The sequence below is a fragment of the Accipiter gentilis genome, chromosome 9 (assembly GCF_929443795.1).
Source record: "Accipiter gentilis chromosome 9, bAccGen1.1, whole genome shotgun sequence".
NCBI lineage: Eukaryota > Metazoa > Chordata > Aves > Accipitriformes > Accipitridae > Astur > Astur gentilis.
The window spans coordinates 30,554,850-30,578,016 of record NC_064888.1 but is presented as its reverse complement, the minus strand read 5'-3'; the positions used below and the strand labels follow the sequence as shown (position 1 = coordinate 30,578,016).

Genomic DNA, 23,167 nt, shown 5'->3' with positions numbered 1-23,167 from the left:
GTGTGTGAATACTTCTCATTTTTTGCATATGCTGTCAATATTAACCAGTGTCTTGCATCCTGATCTGTTTTGTGAGTGAATTATTATAGGCCACAACAACAAGATTATACTAAATCCGTTTACAGCAGTGTATGCATTTTAGGGTTTTTTTCCTCTCAGCAGTAATGACAAATACTAATTTAGATTAAGTCAGATATATTGTCCAAGAAATTAAGGATCAGTTTTAACCATTTTCTTCAAATGATGTTAATCAGTTCTTAGACAGCACCTAAAAATGCAAATACAGTCAAGAATTAATCTGGGTAGTGGAGAAATATGGAAATTAGATGGTGAGAACATAAAATAGGTTACACTAGACAAAAGAAAAGTCAGTGGAAAGCAGATTCCCAGGCTTGTGTCAGCTATACATTACAGCCCCACACAAATTCTGCCCTGTTTCATGCTCAAGTTAGTTAATGCAGCCATAGCTTCTATGTCTGCATTCACAACACAGTTACTGTATTACCTAAGTAATTCATCCATAGATAATCACAGGCTGACTGTGTTTTATTTCCTAATTATAATACCTTCCAACTGCAAGCCTGCAAGCATTATAATAATTATTTTATGGATTGGAAAAGCAAGGGTGAGCTCTGGGGTGCTGAAGAGTTAATTGTTTGGGCCCATTCAAGTGATCACTGATGGAACTGATGAGAAAAAATCCATGTCTCTTGACTCTTTTCCATGACTCCTGCCTTTTCACAAAAGGAAGTGCATGATAATGCTTCTAAAATGTCAGTTTTCAAAATTATTTTACTGTTCAATCTTTTTCTAGCAGTAATAACTTGATGTGTGGCTAATTAACCACCTCCTTTTCATTCTCAAGAGGACGTAATGTTTGACAGCAGAAATTTTTTGTTAGTGACAAAGTATTTGTTTTCCAAACTTGATCTTGAATGTCAGTCATAATCACATCCAGATATATTTTGCTTGAATGTTTTTGACTTATTGAATGCATTTGATTTTCTTTTACTCTCCTTAATGAAGGAACTGGCAAGAAAATATCCTCCTGTGCAGTGAGACTCAGCCAGGGGTAACAGCAACCTCTTTAACTTTTAATCCTATGAATTGGCAACAGCTGTGTTTTGTTAATGAGAGCTCCCTTACTATCTGGCATATTGAAAGGAATAATGATGAGCATCACCTTAAGCAAAAGTAAGTGGAACACCCTTCAGGTTAACAGAAAAATCTAGAGGTATAGTTTAATAACTAAGACTAACAGCCTACATCTGTTTGCAGAGAATTTAATCCAATTTAGTTCACCTAGCAATTGCAATCAGTAATTGCTAAATCACAAGCAGTGTGAACCTATCTAGTCAATCAAGTTAATTGAATTTATTATTTCATTTCTTAGTATTCACATGTCCAGATTATGCACATCATGAAGCTAATACTAATCAGCTGCTTTGGCAGCCTCTATCAAAACCTGCATGACTGAATTAAGGTGGTGCCTGGACTGCTTTCCTGCAAATGGCTATGTTGAGCATTGCTTTTGTAGCTATGAAACCACCAAATTTTGATCAAGTTGCTTCCTAGTAAGCATAGTTAAACAATATGTTGTTGTAATCACAAATTGTACCAAAAGCAGTATCAGTTTTCTTTGTGATTTCCAGCTTGTGTGGCCAATTTACAGATCCAGAGGGGGTGGCTCTGTTGCTGCGATTCACTGAGCACAGTAAACCTAGAATTTATTTATGCTAAAATGTTTTTTGTGGCTGGTATAAAAGTAGTATGTATCATTCAAGTTGGAGTCCTTGAAGTATAACACCTATGCTGTTTCAGCAGCACCTACTCTACAATTCCCGAGTGTGTTTAATCTTGTTAACTGTGAATATAACCAACATAATGCCACTGACAGTTATACTAGTGAAAGTGTAGACAAGGCCTTAATTTGCCATCTGAAAAGAATACTGAAGGGTTTTTTGCCTTTTGTCATTATAGAGTACACATGTGAAAATACATATATACTCCTTTTTCCTCACTTTTCATTCCATTCAGTAGAGGTTAAACATCCCACTGAGAATTGTTTATTTTACATAATTTTTTTCCAAGTCATAAATCAACATAGTTTGTAAACTATAGAATCCTCAACTCCTGCATTAACAGACACTCACACACTGATTACCAGAGTGTAACAAGCAAATACTACTACTAATTTTCATCATCGTTAAGCCTTCTCCAGATAAACATTAAACATGAATCCTCACAGCATATGAAAGTTAGGTGTGTGTCTTTATCAATCCTGGTTAATAAGGAAACAGTAACATAGAAGAGTTGTTTAAACAAGGCAACAAGAGAAGACTCTGAGCTAGAACATGGCAATCTGTTTCTGCCAGTTAGGAACATTCCTCTTTTGTAGTAGAATTAGCGTTACTTTTCAGTGAAATGGTATGTGCCATATAGAATGCTTGTCTACAAAAATCCTCCATTACTCTTGTGGAAGTAAAGCCCATTAACTGAGTTGGTGTCTCAAAGTTTTGAAAAAATGCTTCTCAGTTTTGTTTCAGCATTTACTATTCATAGTATTTCTTGTCCTCAGACAGTGTCTTTTCCTTTTTCACAGCCCTGTGAAACTCCCTGATGGACAAGGCTCTGTGAGTCCTTGTAAGGATTTGTTTTTCCCAGTTTCTCATAGTGAAGATCCATATCATGGCCCTGATTTGCCAGTTTCAGCCATTGCTGGACTGGTAGGAGATGAAGCAGAAACATTCATGGTAGTTACTGATTTTTTTCCTTTTTACTATTCCAAGTCATTATACTTTTTATGCAAATAGGTGTTAATAAATTAATAATTTTAATGTCTGTTAAACAGGTACAACCCAGTAAACAGATCTGTTGTCTCAACAATATATTTGAAATCCATTTTGACAGTAGACTTAGAAGGCATGCTGCTACTGCACAGTGCAGTACAATGTAGATATTTCTAATACAGGTCCCAGCATAGTAATACATCTGTGCAGTGGAGGTACTAATCTGTATCCCAGAAGCAGTATAAGCATGTCAGCGTTTAACTATGCCCAAGCTAATATGACCTGCTGAAACCTTGAAAAACTATTCCCATGCTAAACTGATAGTAACCTTCAGGTATCCTTACTTCACTTTGGGATTTGTTTTCTTTTTGACTCTGAAAATGTCTCAAGCTATAGAAACATTGAAGGCTTTATTCCAGACAGCAGCTCCTGCTTCTGAAATACATTCCCATAACACTGTCAGTGTTGGACCTGCCCATTTGTCTCACTTGTATTTGATCATTTACTTGTTAGCCTCCCTTGAGATGCCTCTTTTGAGAGGCTTCAAAAGTGTTCTCATTTTTTTGAAATTTACTTTGACCTGACTACCAACTAGAAGTATCTGCCAGTGTGAAAACATTTAACTTGCAAATCTGGGATTCTCTTCTAAGATTAAGACCATTGATTTCAATTTGGTGGCTTGTGATATATATGAGACAAAAAAACTACCATGCGGAAGATGATACTGGCATTATACTATGTCTTTTCAATGGACAAATGTGAGTTCTGTAATATCAGGTTGGTATACCACAGGTTTCTGCCATAAACTTTTATTATAAAGCAGAATAAAAAATAAAAATAGGGAATGATGTTTTCCTGACCTCATCCTCTTTTCAGGGCTGCATGCATTCAGATTCGCAGAGGTTTTTTAACTGTATAACTGCTGATGCCCTTGGTTTCCAGGACAATCAATAACAACAAACAAACATCCTCTACTGATTCTGATTATACGTGGACTGTTTATATTTCAGATCATTTAGAACATGGAAAATGAAGATAATATATGCTTATCAGGGGCATTGCCTTTTTATTCTGCCTTACTGCCTCTCACATTATGTGCAGATGATGAACTGCAAAACCCACTTTGTTCTTTAGTCTGTGAAGTGAATTATGAGAGGTATTGGGGAAAAAAATAACTGCCATATTAGGTCTGTGAGGCTTAGTAGAATTTGTCTGTCTTTGAATGGATGCTATTCCATTCAGGAATGGTAGGTTCTTATGCTTGAACTTGCAGAACTACATCATGAACTTTCCCACATGGAAAAGTTTGTGCTTTCAACCATACTAGATACCACTATAGGGTCTTTGCATTCCCAACTGCCTTCAGAAAAACCTAGATTTCTCTTTAGCACCTTCAAGGTGATTGTGTTCTCCTTATACATAGGAATATTCCTGGAGTAAGAGTAGATTGTTCTACTAGTCTTTGACAAAGATTTCCTTTTCTTTCAAATTACATGGTAAATATTTTGACAGTTGTTTACTCTCCAAATTCCCTGGATGGGTGTATTTTGGTTGTGAATACTGACAAGGTAGTGAACATGAGATTATTTTGAAATGAAAGTATTTTGCAGAAATACAAGCTGTTGCTTTTCCTTTTGTTGTGGTATGTTGTTTCCTGTGTACTAAAATGTGAGGTGCTACACTCACAGTTTAGCACTGGGAGGCACTGAATCAATTTCTGGCATATTTTCACCTTGCTCCAGACTATGGTAGCCAAGTAATTTTTTGCAGGACTTGCATTTATTGTGCCTTACAGCATTAATTCTCCCCTCCACGCATGGGGATTGCACATATGCTCCTTCTCTAACCTAGCAGAAAAACTGAGCCACTAGTAGATCATCTTATAATTGCATGCATATGTCTTGTCAGGTTAAGCACGCCCTTCTAGCACCCCAACATGGAACATACCATTTTGGCAAAGCAATTCCTGCACAAGGTGATCAGAATATACTTGCTAGAGAAGATACTTCTTTGAAATATTGTTTTATCAAGACCCTTATTTTGAAAAGTGTCTAAGGCATCAACTTTGGGAGAGATTGAAATGACTGAACTTGCTGAGTTCCTCAGATACCCAGATCTCTTCAGACTACAGTTGCTGTAGTGGACCAGGCTGTCCAAAATAGAGGTGCTATAACTACCATTCTTCACTGCCTTTATAAATCGACAGACTGCTGTGGCAGATGTATCCATGTTTACTTTAACTGGTGATTTGTATACCATTACAAATGTCCATGAGCAGTTATCTGACTCTGGCCTAAAATCCATGCCTCAACATTTGTAAATACCTTGGAGTTACTTTCCTCTCTACTATCATCAACGCTTTTTCAATTAGTGAGAGACAACCTGCTTCTCCTGTGGTGGTTAATGACGTGTGTTCAGTTGAATGCAGTGGGAATAGTATCATGACTTGCTGAAGCTCTCCCTTTCTCCGCAGAATTCAACAGAAGGATTTTTGTTCTTTATCACTAAATCTGAGATCAGTGTTTTTCACATTGACGGAAGCACCCGAAGTGGAGAACCATTTATTTAGACTATTTTTAAAGGACTTGTCCTCAGCCTGTAGTCCGTGGTCCTTGGAGGCTGTAGCCCACTTCTAAGGAATGTGTGAGTGGCAAGTAAGAAAAGCAGCGCCATTGTGGGTGCACTTGTTTGCTGCTTTGAAATGTGTTAGGGTTCCATACTCAAGAACAAGCTACTGAGGCTGGGTATGTACCAAAGTAACCACAACGGGGCAGCAGAGTGAAAGGAATTGAAATGTTTTACAGCTTTCAATCCTTTTCTTTCTTGCGTTAAATTAATTTAGTTTCTTTTCAATATTTCTTACTGTTGGGACCTGAGTTTTCTGAATATGTTTTACCATGACAAGTCCACTTGACTCCACTTCATCCCCAGTACCAATTTTATTCCATTGTCTTTTTATAAAGCTTTTCATGACAAGGAGCCATCATGGATTTTTTTTTTTTCCCCTGAAGAGGTGCCACTCAAATGGGAAAGAAGTTCAAAAAAAGACAGCATTATTATTAATATGCACCACCGTACCAATGCACAGTTCAAGAAGCAACCTGGTTTGGGATCTACATAATCTCATCCTAGGATTAGCATATTTTATCTAGTTTATGTGTAAAGACAGTTGTGACAGCAGGTACAAAGGAACATTATAGAAGCTGTCTTTACACAGGAAGCTTCTGATTCACAGTAGTTCAGTTACAACCTTCTCAAAGATTTGTGATGTTCAAGCCTCATAAAATCAATGAAAATGCCTATATTAAATGTTTCTCTGGGTGATGTAAAGCCCCATTTGTTATAGATTTATTACTGTTAGTCCTATTTGATTTATAAAGTAAATATTAATATACTTTATTTCTGTAACATTTCCCCCCTGAGAAATTAAAAATGCTTTGTAAGCATAAATAGAGAGGAAGTTACTTACCCAGAATCATATAGCAAGTCCTTGGCATATTTTACTAATGAAATCTAGGTACTTATGAATCTCTGTCCTATGTTTTCATCACAAGTCCATCTGTATTTCCTCTTTTTATAGAACCTTTAGTGAGGCAGCAGGTGTTTTATAGAATTATAGACTCTTCTTTTTTTTCATCCATCATATTGTTTAGTGTTCCTCATCACTTCTGTTGACATGCATGGTTCTTTGAGTCTTTTCTTTAAAATGTCCTCCCAAGGTTTTCTTGTGTTTTGTTCCCCTCTCCCCCTCCCCGGATTCTCTTCAATGTGGTGCTTTCTGTCGTGGTATTTATATGACCCCAGTTACTGTTGTATCTAAACAGGTCACTGTCTTTAATAGTATTTGGTGAAGTTCTGTTCTTCCTCTTTTATGGATGATGGATTTATGAGATTTATTTTAGTGAAATTAAATTCAAGGCACATGGGAAGTCTGTGGCAGGGATATTTCTAGAACTAATTTGCAGATGACACAAAGGTTGACAGAGCAGTTTTACAGAGCAATTTCGATTATATGATAAGATAAACTATTCAAACAAAATGTGTTTTAGTACTGCCAAGTATGCAAGACCACATGTGCAGGTTATGTCTACAAAGTGGAAGACTATTCTGAAAAGCAGTTTGAAAAGCATTTTTCAGGGTGAGGTCATAGTGGGTAACTGTTTCAGTTTGGGCTTCCAGTGCTATTCTGACGTAAAAAAAAAATAAATTCTAGGAGCTCAATATGTTTGATTTTATCATAATTTTATCATTAAAAAATTGGGATATGACCTGGTTATGGCGGGTCACTATCTTTGTAAGGCTAGGCAAGATACTGGAGGGATTTCCAAGCTAGAGAACAAAATAACAGATGCAAGTGCTGGAGAATAAATCCAGACAAATTCAAATTTAAAAATACACGATTTTTCAATGAAAGTATAATTCATCATTTAAACAAGCTTTTAGGGAGAGAGGCAAGTTCTCCACCGCCATCTCCAGACATAAACTTTTCTGGAAAATGTTATTGTTTCTCAAGTTACTAGCCTCAGTGAAGGAATGACTGAATAAAATAAGGCAGATGTGATACAAGTGGTCAGACTCTATGATGTACTGATTTTTTTTGCCTTAAAATTTTTTAACTGCTTGTACAGATATTTGTCAATTGTTGATTGAACTTGTTTATTTCTGTGCTGAAGCCTAGAAATTATATTAAGCCTTCAGTGCATCCTACTGCCCACTGCTGGACTGCAACCTCAGAAATTTACGTAGGCTGTAAAGAAGGATGTGTTTTGGCAATTGATGCTGAGACATGCAGTGTTTCTGTTCTTCAACAAAAACCTCTGCCCGGTAAGAAACAGCAATGTTGTGTGTTTTATTGAAGTAGGGAGGAAAGTGGATAGGTGAAAGGTTTTTTTGCTTTCATCTGTTCTCTTATTGTGTATCTTACACAATAGAAATTGTAAAGCTATATTGTAGAACCATATTTCTTTTATTGGTATGATAAACATTTGAGAATATCTTTTGAACTTCTGTGTGGCTTTCTTTAGCACCCAATAACTGGCTTTCATTTTTCTTTGGCAAAAAAGAGAAAAAGCTCTAAATACATCAAAACTGATAAAATTAATAATAGTGCCAGAAGCCCAGATCTTATTAACCAGCCCTACTAGATTAATATTAAACTATTAATATACCAGCTATACACCAGCTATTAGTTAAGTACCAATAATGTATTTTATTTTGCATGAAATATTGGATTGTCCTCATTTGGTATGTTAGATAATTGTAGAACAGATCTTTGAAGACTCATGATGGGTCTTCAAACAAAACTGAATTTAATGTAATGTTGCTTAATAAATTCCTTAAAATCAGCTCTTACATAAACTATTTTCTAATGAAAACATGGCTGTAAAGACTATCAGCCTTTACTGCAGAAAGTATGAAGCACAGAGAGTGAACAGAAGATGTCTTTGGCTTCAAAGAAATCTGCTTTTAGTTTATTCTAGAATGGGAGGACCTCAGATTGATTGCAACTTCCTGAGGCAATTTGTCTGCCCTATATATATTCTCTCCTCTCTTTTTTTCATGGGGAACTTTGGCAGGCTAGTGACTGACTGAAGTTTACTGGCAACCGCAGCACATTCCATGCCTTTTTTTTCTGGGAGTCCCAAGGTCTATCCTCTGCTACCTGCCACATGCTACCCTTCTGTGCCCATTCAGAGAGCTCCCAAGAGGGAGGACAGTGAGACACAGCTGGCATAAAGTGTTCTGGCAATGGCAACCTGTACCCTATTGTCTTTGCACAGCTTGAAGGTGTCAGTCCTACTGTGCACATGAAGTTCGCTGGTTCAGTCAGGTCTAAGAGGAGTACTGGAATATGCTTCTCCCTAGTACTAGAACTGGGCAATATCATGATGTAGACCAGCATAGAACTGTTTTTCTAATAAACACTGCATCAGTGTTAACAGACAGGCTGGTGATAATCTCGTTTTCTTCTTTTGCCATGTAATACATTATTTTTTAAGCTGCAGCAAGTATCCCTGACTTTCCCAAAGTACTCTTATCTGTGTTCAGTTGATAGTTAACACAGAAATGGAAAGCTGCTCTTAAAAAAAACCTCAACAAACCAGCATTATTTCTCTGTTTTTGAAATTATCAGAGTGATAAGTTTACCAAATCAAGTGTTGGAAGTCATCAACAAATTAAAAGATGAGGTGTGACAAGAAATATTTTTGCCAGTTCGGTAGAAGGCAACAGAATATTTACCATTTGGGCTTTTACTTGGCCTGTATATTCTTCTTTGAGCCCTGTACTAAAACTATGTAACAAAATTGTATTCATATTGTACTGAAGCTTCTGCTTAACTTAAAACATACTGCAATCTGTATCTATTTAGCAGAATGCATAAGTGCATGTCCAACTTCAAGCACATGCTAAATTCCTGTTATGGTATTGCAAAGAGAATCATAAGCAGCCACAACATTTCACTTGGGCATTTTTTTCAGGCTGTCTGAAATTTCCTTCAGAAGTACATCAAATAAAAAAAATCATGGTTAGAAATAAAAATTCCAGAACTTAGCACTAGAAGATAGATAAATCTGCATCTGTACCACTCTCCATGCAAAGCATTGCTATCTCCCTTTTACAGCTGTAAGCTGAATCACAGAAAGATTTTACCTGTTCAGTTGCATAAATGACAGAAATGGTGGATATTGGTATTGGGGAGGAGTGCACATTTTTTATTCAGTATACTGAACTTGGCCTTTTGTTCAGTGGACTGGAATACAACTGACTTTTATTGCAATATTAACATATAAACAATGTTGACATAAATTGTTTTCTTTTGTGCAGAATACATGCGTAAAATATCGGAGGTGGTGTCATATGTTCGTAGAGAAGTACAGAAAAAGAAAGGTATTTCCATGTTCAAATCAAACTAAAAGATTTTTAGGCAGCACCAGTGATGTCTGGGAGTAATAATATGTGAGTACAGCTGGGAGCCGCTGGTTAGAAAAACTCCGCTCACACTGGCCTCTGTAAGACACATTGATGGCAATCTTTTATATGTTTACATGACAAATGATTAATAGCTTTTGTGCTAATAGACAGCCAAATTAATAGCCTCAGGAGAAACAGTGGCAGTGAAATAATTTCTGTTCATTCTAATTTAAATTGGAATAAGTGATGCTTGAATAGGTTCCCTAGTGCTTAGTTTTAGCAACTTTTTTTAGAACTGCAATCACTTGTAATTTAGGTGAGTTAGGATTTATGGGTTTGTTTCACACACTTTGTTTTGGGCTCCACAGTACAACAAAGATTCTCATAATAGACAAAGTTCAGCACATGGCCACAAATATTATTGCAGAGTCTAAGTACATGACATACAAAGATGGGCTAAGAGAACTATCTTTGTTCAGCCTGGAGAAGAGGAAGTGGGGGATTTTACTGTTGCTTCAGCTACCTAATGAAAGGTTACAGAGAAGATGGAACCAGACAGGCAAAGCACACAGTTTGCATCAACAGAAATTCTGGGTAGATACTAGAAAAAAAAAAACTTTCACAATGAAGTTAGTCAGACATTGGGACAAGTTGCCCAGAGAAGCTATGGAATTTCCATTCTTGGGTATATTCAGACCTCAGCTGGATATGACTCTGGACAACATGATCTAGCTTTGAAGTTCATTCTGAGTTTGAAGTTGGCTCTGTGCTGAGCCAACTGAGGTTGGATCAGAGGACTTCTAGGGTCCCTTTCAACCTAAATGACTATGATTCTGTTATTGGCAAACTTTAATGTGGCCATTTAGCAGCCTTTACAAAATCGAATGATTTCTCAAATTGATTTCTTGTTCATCAGACCACAGTAGTATTGTCACTTCAAATTATGTATACCAACCTTCTCCTTCATTATCACAGCAAAAAGTCCAAAGAACATACAGCCCATGGAGCCTTTTTACTCACAAATAGTGTATCATCCCAGATTTGAAGTTGAGACATGTTGTTGCAATAAATTAAATTTGATATTTTATGTTGGTTTTGTGCTCTCAGGTGGCAAACCAAAGGATCTGCAAAAACCAGTTTTATTTGCCATGGCATTTTGTAACGAGGGACTGTATGCAGCTGGACGTGTAAGGCATCCTTTATGGTTTTAATTTACTCTTATTGTGCGAAAATCAAAGAACATTCAAATGGAGTATATTTGCGGAGTTCACTGCAAATACGGGAGTTAGAAAAAAAAATGGAGGGCTGCAGAACTGTAAAGGTCCTCTCTGGTGTTGTATATATTTTCTTTGTTGGGACAAAAAATCGGGAGGGAGCAGGGTGGGAAGAGATTCCATTTTTGTAGTCAAAGAAGGAATAAAAGAGGACATTCCTATTTTTAATAAAAGACAAAGAGTATTCTAGAGGAACAGGAAAGAAGGATGCACAAAAAAATAGGAAAGGAGAGAAAATGGCCAAGAGGACTGCCAAATTGTTTTGTGCAAAATCTAACTCAATATTTAACCCAAATTGACAGTGTCATTGTATGTTACTGCTTAAGAGCAGGACAAATTCTTACTACATTTCAAAAAAAACAATATGAAATCTTAGGTATTAACTGATGAGAGAATCTGTTGTTATCAGACATGCTCTATTACAAAGACTTATATTAAAGAACACCTTCATTTTTCAATAGATTTATTATCCAGGGTAAGAGTCCTCTGGATTTAAACACACTAAAGGCAAATGAGACCCTTAGTGATGGGATACAGTTAAACACTGTTACTTTAGAGATTTTCAGTGGTTCTTGCAGTTCAGTTTGTCAGAGTGGGCTAAGATAAATGAACTAGACCTCATGTGGATTTGTACTTTTCTGCACAGGAGGGCATTTTATTCTTTTATCACGTCAAAGGTCTGCAGTATGAGATGAAAATCTGTGCTGACATCTTACAACCCATATCGAGCCTCATATTCTCTCCTGATTACACCATACTTCTGCTTGTGACTGACCAGGTATAGCATTTGAGATAACAGTCTTATGTAATAGGATGTTCCAATGATTCTATATGTGTATGCTGATACTATTAGTATGAAATGTCTGTAATGTAATCATACAAGTCAACAAATTGTATCAGAGGTGAATTTAGTCCGTCTTGTGTTTTTAATGAAAGATTTGAAAGACTTTTAATGAAGCACAGAACAATTGCCTCCTATAGATGGTGGATTATAAATAAAGTACTTAATGCTGAGATTTCCCAACAGAAATATTTGTGTGTATACAGTGGAGTACATGTTCAGGGTCCAGGTGTGTCCAGGTCACATGGGACTTACTGAGCATGAGCTCTAGGCTTGATGTGTGCCTGCACAGTAAGAAAAGTGTAGCTTGGGTACATCAGACCTACTGTGGCTATCCAGTAGGGTTGTTCTGTATATGTACCTGGATTTGTCAGGCAAGTCCAAGATCCTTCTTTGACCAGCCTGATTTCCAGAAATCTTACACAAGGGTCACAAATCCTTGAATTCCACTTGTTCTTCCAGACCACTAATAATTTAAATTGGCATTTTAAAAGCTCTTAAAATGTTTGTTTTTCTTTGGGGGCGGGGGGGGGACGGGACAGGGGGAGAGAGTGAGTCAGGAGGTTCTGTGTTCATGACAGCAGTGCAATGGTAACTTTGGTCACACTGTCTCTCTGATTGTATTCTTGTTTTGTAAAATGAGTAGGGGAGTTCTAAAATCTTTATCAATATTAGTTATGAATTGTTTCTAAGAGGCTTTGAGATCTTTCGATAAAACCATCTCTTAAAGCTTAAAATTTATGATTTGTGTTTTATGTTGGTTTAGAATATTTTTTGATTCCTGAAGTAACATGAAATAGGGTGGATTTTAATTATTTCATTAAAGCAATTTTGAGAAACAAAACTTCTTGAAAATGTGACTAGCTGGACCACTCTAAAATGAACTAACCTGATTTTCAGCTTGTGTAAATTGCTATAATCAACTAAATTCAGCTGAATTCTACTGGGCACTTCTTACCTCAGTTTAGAGTCAAATATAAAACTTTAAAGGGTGAAGCTCAGAAAGATGTGTATTTTTTTTCTTTTTGAAGTCTTTGAAAGCTTTTAATGAAAGGTTTCATAGCCCAGTGATGGATTATTTCTCTTTATTTGTCAGGGGACAGTCTATACTTATAAACCTGCCCAGAGTGGAGAAGTTGTCAAACTCTTGGATGCATGCAGCAGTTGTTTTCTGGCAGCTGATTTTCTTACTCCAGGGAACAAGTACTGCATGGTATGAAATGGTATTCTTTCTTATATAGAATAGTGGCACTTTTCAGGTAACCAATACGTTGCCAAGGCACAAAAATCAAAAGCCTTGCAGAGATTGGGTCTGTTCTGATATTTGTTACAGCTGTGTAACTTCTCATTAAGGAATTAAATGGCATTAATTCAGGTATGGCCTATAAAAGGGTCAGAATTTGCCCTAGAATGCAGAGTGGATAATTCAGAGACTGTTAAAATGTCATTGTATTTCTGCTGTTGGTTTGTGTGACTCACTATTGTTCAGGAATATAGCTGAGCAGGTGGATTCAATTAATAGAATAGATGTTGGAACAAGAAATTCCTACTGATCTTTTCAGCCTTCAGCACAAATTAGAACAGCCTGAGAGATGCCTCTGTCCTGGGTGCAGGGACAAAGAAGGCCTTACTCGTGGATCTGTCCATTCTGAGAAATTCCTTGCTTTCCTCCTATGTCTTTGACTCTTGCAAGACATGTATTTTAGCCAGCAAGTCTGATTCATCTCCAGGCCATGGATTCTACAAGTAGCCAGCCTAGGAACCCTGGGGTCTTAATCAATTAGGTTTGCTGAATCTGTCTGTTTGTTGTTAGCATGGGAATGATAAATTTTACCTGACTCTGAATGAGTAATGTGAGGGTTGATTGATCTCTAGCCATAGTTTACTGTGGAATTACAAAATTGCCTGGGTATAAGAAGAACTCAAGCACCATTATGATATGCATAATTTTTCTTTCATGTGAGAAAACAAGACTTCTCCTTAAGCCCTTTTCCACGCAAAGAAAATTATAAGCAGGTATTTCTATTGCTGGCTGAATGGTGGGAGTGCTAATATTGATCAAGCTTACATGTTTTGCCCTAGATTGTCTCATTCTGCTTAAAGACCATTCCTGTAGTTGCAGCAATTCACAAAAATTATTAAATGTTTCCCTTAGGCAGGTGTACCTTGCAGCAACTGGACTTAAAGGAAAAGCAACGTAATTGCAAGCAAAACTAGTAACCCTTGATCTGCTATGCTTGGATGTTAGTTGAATTTATATTCTATAGCAGATCACTAGTCAATTCCAGACTGTTTGGTTATTCCACCCTCTTTTGACTATGTTTTTCTCTGTTCAACAGTCTGTAACAATTTCAGGTGAAGTACAAGTTTGGCTCCTGGAAGATGGAACTTGCCTCAGCAAGCTAAACATTGATATTGAGGTACACGTAACCAGGAGCTTATATAGTGCCTGATACTTAAAATTTTCGTTAATATTTTTCAATTCATAGCATAATATCCCACAGATTGGGATCAACCATTGCTGAGGAGAGCTCAATAGTGCCTTTGAACAACCCATGAAAGAGGTTTAAAAAAGCTTATCTTTCAGAATGTTTCATTGAACTAAACATGTATTTAACTAACTTGGCCATAAAACAGAAGAGACATTTCAGCTTAATGTCCTAGTGATGTGTCTTTAAGCACATATTTGTAAATAACTAAATTTTTATAATATTACTTTATTAATTTTTTTATGAGTGTCAGAACTGGAAGAAAATTTTGAAGTATATAAAAACTAAATGCCTTGATGATCTGAAAACCAGGTTTTAAGGAGTGAGTTGATTGATAGAAGTATTTCAAACCGTTAATGCTTTGTCTTGATTTAAGATGCATTCAAACCCTGAAGTCTGACACAGTAAGAAAAAAAAAATCCCTTTCTGTAACAGCTGCACACATAACAGTGCGCTCGCTGTTTTATTTAGGTGGAACTTCTTTCACTTAAAATGTGGATAGTGGATGTGCTTTTTTTCTGAGGAGTACAGAATTAGCTTTTGATATGTAGATACAGAGCATAGGTAAAATTCCTATGATGTCTCTAAATTCCTTTCTTTGTTAAAAAAAAAAAGGTTTTTAGATAAACCACTTGGGGTTTCTTCTCCAAATTTTAGGGACTTTTAAATAGTAAAAGAAATTGCATACTAATGTATAGTGTAATGTATAAAAAGATATGGAACTGTTAAGTATCTTTTACTTCTCAACCAGGCAACTGCTATGGCTTGCTGCCCCTCCTCCAACAGTGTTGCTGTAGGGACCAAAAGAGGTCAAATCTATTTCCTTGATGTTACCAAAGTTGAAGCTCCACGAGTTGTTCACAGAATTTTTCTTTCTAAATTTCCAGTGCTGTCTTTGCAGTAAGTATGTAGTAACAAGGGCAGGAATATTGTCAATTTTTTGCTTGAGTAATGCTGTTAGTTGAACAAAAAAAAAAAAAGTTTTTATTCTAAAAATAATGAGGTAAAATATTTTAACAGCTTCAATTTTTCCAAAATATTCTGAATTGCTTGCAAGAGGAGTAGTAGCAGGTTTTATATGAGAGAAATATAATAAACCTGTATTTTAAGAAGGTTTAACTGGGCACTGATGATACTGGTGTATAAGATCCTTTCTGACAGATCACCATATGCAGTAGTTACGTACAATTCCATGTATCTGAATTTAGAGGGTTATTTCTCACTGAATATAAATTTGAGGTTTTGTAAAGTTAAGTTTAAGCCTTTTGGTTATCCCTTCTTATATGGTGGATTTTTATTACTGTTGTTAATTATTCATTTGCTTACTGTTCTGGGATTTACCAGTCCTCTTGTAGTTAACTCTAGTGATCTAAAAGGCTTTTTTTGTTTGTTTGGAGGTTTGGGGTTTTTTTTCAATTATTGAAAAATTTGAGAGTAGTTTACTTCTAATTTTTTAAAAATAGAATGTATTTTGAACTGTTAAACTTTAAAATAAATCTACCTGTTATTTGGAGACTCAGATGTGATCTCTTTTCACAGTTACCTAAGGTAAAACATTAAAAATAGGTACAGAAGGCAGCTTATTCAAAGTCAAATCAATGCAAAGACATGTCTGTTCAAAACAATATCAAAATCTGTATAGTAGTTTTATTTTTTAAAAACTCAACTTCAGAGAAAGATTTAATAAAGTTGTTAACATGGACTGCTGTGGCATGTCATTAGCTTTAGATTGACCACCCACTCAATTAGAAATTGCACTCATAGCACTGGGCTTTATATCAGGCTTTAACCCTGTAAACCTAGAAGCTGAAATTTCAGTTGCGTTTATGCTTTCAGTGAAGTCAGCAGAGTTATGGGAGTGGAATTATTTGACCCTTATTGACTGTATTGAACTGTTCTCTACTTGGATTTATATTTTACCTAGTTATGATCAGAGTGGCCAGTTCCTCATCGCTAGAGCTACAGAAGGACATATCTTTATTCTAGATGCCCGGCCTTCAAAATTATTCCAAGTTCTTGGATATGTAGGTAATATATCTAATAACATTAATTACATTGCGTTTTCACTATTAGCTGTATTTTAAGTATACTTGCTGGACAGACTAAGCCACTTTCCTTCATTCTACTTATTTTTTTTGAGGACTAAACATATTCTTCCCACCTGTTTCCCAACCATATTTTGTCCTGGCCAATCTTTTTTTTTTTTTTCCTCTGTAATTTTAGTTAGCAAATGCACCAATATTACTTTTCTTCCAGGGCACACATAAGTCACAGGGAAGAGAATGGATTAGCTGACCAGCTGATCACAACTCCAGCTCAAAAGTAATCATGCTCGCAAAGACCTTAAGACCTTTGTGGCTCGCCATATGAGAATTTAGACTAAAAAAACTGTAGGTCATGATAGCTGCGTGCAGTCTCCTGTTACAAATGTCCGCCCCAGATATGTTTAACATGGGAACTTCTGGAATTGTCAGCTTTGCTGGTTGATACTGAAGAATAAAAAACGATGGACTTTTACTTCACAAAAAAATTCTTCTGAAATTTGTAAATTTGTTTATGCAGTCTCTGACTTCCAATAACATTATACTTGCAGATCACATCTGTGCATATAGATCTTCATCATATTTTTTATAAAGGACATTATTTGATCATTTTAATTGGTTTGACAAATATAGAATTACATCTCTGTAGATAATTTTCAGAATTTGCCTGATCATGTTCTCATTGTCTGTCTGGCTTCTTAGAGGAGGGCTTTTCTGTGCTTCATTTGGCAGTTATCAGCAGACAGCCTCAAAATAGCTGCAATTCAAGCTGCATGTAAACTCAGATTTGAATGTTTAATAATAACACTCTGGTGCTTAGCATTCTCAGCACCCAATGCCTCAAGCTGAAGTTGTGTGTGCGCAGCATTTTCTGAAACAAGGTTGTGGCTTGTCTGACATTTTAATGCAAGTTCAAAACTGTGTGGTTGAGCTGAGATTTGTTCTCAACAGGGATCTCCTTTTGTTTCACATGATATCTTAGTAAAAACGATGTTACCATGCTTCAGTAACAATTTGCACTTGTGTTCCCTAACTGCTTCAGTGTTGGCCAATGAAGTTCTGGATCTTTCTGTAGCTTCTGACTTCAAGAATGACTTAGTTGAAGTGGTGGTACTTCTTAAAGTAGCAGAGGTCCAGCGAGCAAGACTGGAAATTTTTTGTCTATCTTCAGCACTCACAACAGGTAAGAATTGAAATACACACTATGTGATGTTTTTCCAAGGCAAGAACGTATTATTGTCATCCCTTAACACAGAATATTAACAATCTTAATCTCTTTCTTCATCTCATCTGTACATTCTTTGAGGACACCATTTATCATACAGCAGTCTGTAGACTTATAGTCAGTTGAATCATTTCAGCAGAAAGACTGTGATATTCTAAGGGAAAACCAAGGAAGGAAGGAGAGAAGTAATTCAATTGCAGAATCACAAAGCCACCACTTAACTACTACTACTGGTTGTTGTTGTTGTTGTTATTGTTATTTTTATTACTACCGTGTGGGAAATGCCCAAAACCAGCCACAAAGAGGCCTTGGGATTGGCATCACCCATATGCAGACTAGCATATCAGGTGTTCAAAGTGGAATCAATCCCACCGGCCTCTTCAGAGAATTAGTATAGGTATATAACAGCTCATTGGGAAAAGGTTAAAAGTTGATATATCTCAAAAAATTATGATTCCCTGTCTTTGTTGTAGCTTTTCTATATAAATGCACCAAGGAATAAGTGCACTGTATTTAAAAAATGTTAATTTGTATCCCAATAAGGAATGTTACAGAGAAACATTCTATGAAAAAAATGGCACGATGAGGAAAAGGAGACAATTAAGGAGACTTAAAAATGGCATACCTCCATTCATCTTCTGGAAATCTGTCCCTCTGTATCTGCAGTGTGCAGTATACATATTGGGACATCACAGTTAGAATCTCTATTCATAATCTGGAAGTAAAATGAAGGGAACCTGTTAGTCTTTCACCAAATTGGATAGCCCACCTAAATTCTCAAACACTGTTCATGATTTGTTTTATATATGCTATCTTCATCTGTGAAACAACTCAGTGATTTGTTTGTGTCATTCAGGGCACAGCTATGATATTATAGCATTTTGGAAGTAGTATAAGCAAGAAAAAATGGACCCGAGTGTCATGAGTGATCACAGAACTTTTAACTGTGTCTGATATTCTAGGAATATCTAAAACTGGTATTCTAGGATTGCATTGATTTGGGGCACTGTCTGGAATCAGCTGGGAAACTAATTCAGTTGTCATGAAAGGGCTTAAATGCATTCACTTAACTAAGGCACAGTGCAGACTAATGTTGTGCTTCGTGTCCTCACCATGCAGCCAGCGCAGAACAGGCTTGGTTGGCAGTGGCACCATGCACTTCCAGCTTTATGTCTCTTCTACCTAAGAATTGCTAAATCAATATAGTTTGAAGTTTCAGTGATGTCTTCTATCACATTACAGCAAAAGGCAGCGTGGGTTTATTATTAACATCATTCTATTTTTATATCATTTTACTCATATTATACGCAGTTGAATTACTAACAAAGCCTTTTCATGGAGAAAACTTCTGTAAAACTGTTAGTAAACCTAGTGTCAGATTTTCTAGTTATTTATATTTAATTTTTAAAAGGTCTTAAAATGTACAAACTTTTAAAAAATAAGTTTTCAATGAAGTTAGTATTTTCTTTAAATATTCACTAATCTTGGACGACTTCTTGCGCCTATTTTTAGACATAAAAAATGGGACTTGATTTTCAAAGTTGCTGAAGATCTATTGTTATTGCATCAGTCTTAGTTTCTGGTGTCTCTTTAAAGCTCAAATTAAGGAACCAAAATGAATTAAATGCCCTTTTGAAGATGTGAACTTAAGTGTTTTAACCAATAGTGCCCTGGCTGTGTGTACTTCATGGCAGAGATGCCTAAACAAGTTCTAGATAAAGGCAATGGTGACATGAACCACCATGCAAACTAATTAGCACTGCTTATGTAATAGCCAAGAAGCAGGGTAGATTAGTGTATGCAAAGTGCTACATCATTATGATTAAACTGTTTCTAGTACTTCTTCAGAGCTAGCAGAACTACCTCTCTGCTTCACTGCAGTGTGCTACATCAGCACAACCCACAGAGTTAGTGTTAAAGCTAGGTATCTTAATACCCAGTCTCCTTGAAAACTCACATCATGCTCATTCCTTGCTGAGGTTGGTTTTCATAATTACTTGGTAGGTGAAGCACCTGCATTAGTGGTAGTGATGCCTCTTCCTCCCTGTTTCTTTTCTCAATCTTTTAGATAATGATAAGTATGTTAATGCACAAGGAATGCTTAATGCTAGTGCCATTAAAAAGGAGCAGTATGATCTGGATTACCCTTTGAGCTCAGCAGTCAGATTGAAGGATAACATTGTGTATGGCTACTGTACCTGTGCACCTTTCATCTGTAAATACCATCTCTCTGAAAAGGTAATTCTCTGAAGCTGCTTTATTTTGTGTGGTTGTTAAATACCAGTGAACAAAGGCTGTAGATGAAGTGAATATAGCGGGATATTATCTTAGAAGAAATCCTCTCTGCACTAAAAATACCTACTCCATCCTTAAACATCAACTTTCAGTATCCTACTACCTGCTCAGAAATCTGGCAGAGGCACTCCTTGTTCTATTACAGAGGAAGCCAAATATTGGTTCTTAAAACTCATACAGCTTGCAGGGACTTCACGTGTAGCTTCTGTATTGCAGCTGTGCTTTTGTGCAATCTGCTGAGTAACCTGAATATCAAGCTATTGAAGGAACTGAGCCAATCTGAGCCCATGACTCTAAGACACAACTGCAAACCCAGCCCAGCCCTGCCTTGCAATGAAGTAGTGGGGGCTTCAGGAAGGCACTGTCATTGCCTGCTGATGATCTGGAGCTTTCTGCAGCTCATAGATCTCCCTCAGTTTAAGAGTCAGGTCAAGCAAGAAGGTGAATTCCAAAGGCAGCATTCCTCCTCCCATATCCAGGCCCAAACATACTGAATACAGACCCTTTTGAGGAGATGAGAAGCAAATCAGCAGCATAGCAATGGTACTGCTTCCTGAGCTCAGTAATCCAACACCATTTTAAATTGTAACCCACAAAGCTCTCATAAGTCTTCTCAAAATGGCATAGATATTTCCATCATCTGAACTGCTGCTAACATTTCATTTGTTTGGCAGAATATGTTGGAAGATCCATCAGTATTTTTATCAGAAAAGAGGACTCCTAGCAATCAGTTTGGAGCAGGTTTCCTCTGTTTATCACCCAACAGCCGGTGGCTGGCATCAGCAGCAAAGGATGGTGTTTTGTTCATCTATCATACTTTTACTATGGTAGGTAGGCATCCAGGCACAGGCTTTGTTTGGTTTACATGAGAAAGAGGTGTGAAAGCTACTTTCTTTCACTGTAAGCTTTTCTTCACTTGAATATAAGGTGTTCCAGAAAAATTTTATGTCGAACATGAACTGACATAGCATTATACAGTACAATTGTTTTTATAATGAATCTGTATATGATCATACAAACTAACTTTCTTCTCCAGTAAATCTTGGGATAGATAATTTTACTAGTTGTCTTTATCTCCCGCAAAATCAATATACTACAAACTTGCACCATCTGTAGTCAAAAGTTTTAAACTCATAAATCCTAGTCTTTTATGTACTTTGTATTGACATTTTGGATTTACTTTTATCTAAAAATAAAGAAGCATAATTTACAGACATATTCCATTAGAAAAAAGTATTTGCTGATACTGCTTCTATGACTTTTCTAGGATATACTTGCTCAAAAGCATTCTCACTCATATCAAGGAGGGGGAATCAGATCCATGGTATTTTCGCCGGACGGCAAATTTATCCTCGTTAATGGCGAAAATGATGGTGCCCTGGTGTGTCTTAAATGGAAGTATGTATAAAGTAGCAGACCAGTATTGATGGTGTAAATTCTTGTATCCTGACAGACTAATTTTTGCATCTACTTGTGATTCTGGACTTCCTCTTTTTTTAATCTCAAAGTAAGGAGAAGAATTGGATAGAAATAAAATCACTCCTCTCATCTTCAGAGGCAATCTCCCTAGCTCATCAAAAGTCTTGTACTTTGGGTACGGTTGCAATACAAGATGTAGGAGTATCTTCCGATAAGTGTTACCCATAGTGAGCTTCTTATCACTCTCAAATATACCATCTAGAAGGGGCTCTGTGGGGATGTAATCTCATGAGATACTATTTTTAATTTAACGATTAGGAGACATCACAGCTTTAATGGGAATTCAACTGTCGCTATGGAGAGCTGTTAGCAGACATTAGGAGTAAGAGATGCTTGAAATTACAGCTTTTTTGTGGTGTAACAAATGTTCAGGCAGATGCATAGAGTCTGCCAGAGCAGTATTTCTAATCTGGGTAATCCATCTTTCAGAATTTTTAATTCTCTGGAAACTTCACTTAATTATGCAATTCTAGAACTCAAACTGTTGAATCATATGTAAAAATATTAAATAGGCATTTTTAAAAAACTTAATAATTGTGTTATAAAGAATATTTAATACCTCATCCTTTTCCATAATACACAAAAAAGACATCGGTTCCCTTTTTGTTTATTAGGAAGATAAAGAAAACTGAAGTTAAGGAAGCTGCTTTTCACTGGCAGTCTCTTCTTGCTATACTGAACGAGTCTACTTTGAATGAAAATATTGTTTTAAAATCTATGGCAGAATGGCAGTTTGACCCAGAATCCACATCGGAATCACTTCCAGAAGAGAAATTTAAGGTGCTTTCTGTATTTTTATGGGGAAAAAAAGTTTGATCATTATCCTAAAATTATACACGATAAAAACTGTCCTCAAAACAAACTCTGATCCTTTTGTAAAAGTAGAATACCCCTGGTGATAGGCTGAATATGCTTAATTATTAATTTGTGAAATAGTATTATCAAGGAAATGGAATAGTTATTGGAAGATGACATTCACATCTTCAATTTCTCTTGGTTTCTTTAGCCACAGAAAGCTCTGTGAAAGTCAGTTTCTCCTCATGTGAAATTATGTATCATTCCCAGTGTGATGTTACTGCTATACATTGTGTGTTACTAGTTGTATATTTTTTCTGTTGAAATCAAGCAAAGCAGTGATTACAGAGATTAGTACGGTCAGCCCATTTGAGTCAAAAGGCATTGCATAATAGCAAGGATTTGCAGAATCAAATCTGGGGACTGGTTAGGGAATAAAAATGCAACACTTTCTGGAAATTGGTGGTGATGGTGTTGCTTCTAGTGTGAGGCCATTTTTTATTTCATTTCTGTCTCTCTTTCATTCTCTCTAAGTTCCTGAGATGGATATTTATGTCCTTAATTTCAGGAGGCACCACTTAAATCTTCCAATGTAGAGGTGACAGAAGAAGAGGGAAACATCACCAGTTTGTATTCAGCCAGTACCAGTGACATGACATGGATAGGTCAGAAAATAAAGAAGGTACTTTCATAGAACAAGTATTAATCAAAGCCAGAGTTTTCAAGAGTCAGTAGGTGTCAAATTTGGGATGTCAAATAATATGCTTTAAAGGAATCTAGTTTCTAAAGCTTTTCTGAAATTTGGACCTCACTTTAAGGCATTGCAGTCTAGACTTTTGGAAATCCTAGGTGAAGGTTACAAACACATTAGAGAAAGTACCTAGCACAATAGGAGCTCTAAAGTCCAAAAGACCACTTCTACACAAGAAGTAAACTAAAAAAAATTGCCAGAGAAATTGGCTTCCTTTAGATACTTATAAAGACTTTTTTCTTCTAAATGTCAAAGAGTTGCACAGAAGATTATTA

The 23,167-nt window shown here is 36.4% G+C and overlaps 1 protein-coding gene across 1 annotated transcript in view; it reads left to right on the top strand.

Annotated features, from left to right (window-relative positions):
* CFAP43 (cilia and flagella associated protein 43) overlaps window positions 1-23,167 on the top strand; it is a 50,570-nt gene that overhangs the window by 6,000 nt on the left and 21,403 nt on the right. The window contains exons 4-19 of the mRNA XM_049811109.1: window positions 1,027-1,194; window positions 2,603-2,753; window positions 7,463-7,613; window positions 9,615-9,677; window positions 10,809-10,888; window positions 11,622-11,753; window positions 12,913-13,029; window positions 14,156-14,236; window positions 15,057-15,205; window positions 16,230-16,333; window positions 17,390-17,530; window positions 19,641-19,810; window positions 20,542-20,694; window positions 21,135-21,265; window positions 21,961-22,126; window positions 22,710-22,823. Of these exons, the coding sequence (XP_049667066.1) occupies window positions 1,027-1,194; window positions 2,603-2,753; window positions 7,463-7,613; window positions 9,615-9,677; window positions 10,809-10,888; window positions 11,622-11,753; window positions 12,913-13,029; window positions 14,156-14,236; window positions 15,057-15,205; window positions 16,230-16,333; window positions 17,390-17,530; window positions 19,641-19,810; window positions 20,542-20,694; window positions 21,135-21,265; window positions 21,961-22,126; window positions 22,710-22,823 (2,071 nt within the window). The remainder of the gene's footprint in view (window positions 1-1,026; window positions 1,195-2,602; window positions 2,754-7,462; window positions 7,614-9,614; window positions 9,678-10,808; window positions 10,889-11,621; window positions 11,754-12,912; window positions 13,030-14,155; window positions 14,237-15,056; window positions 15,206-16,229; window positions 16,334-17,389; window positions 17,531-19,640; window positions 19,811-20,541; window positions 20,695-21,134; window positions 21,266-21,960; window positions 22,127-22,709; window positions 22,824-23,167) is intronic.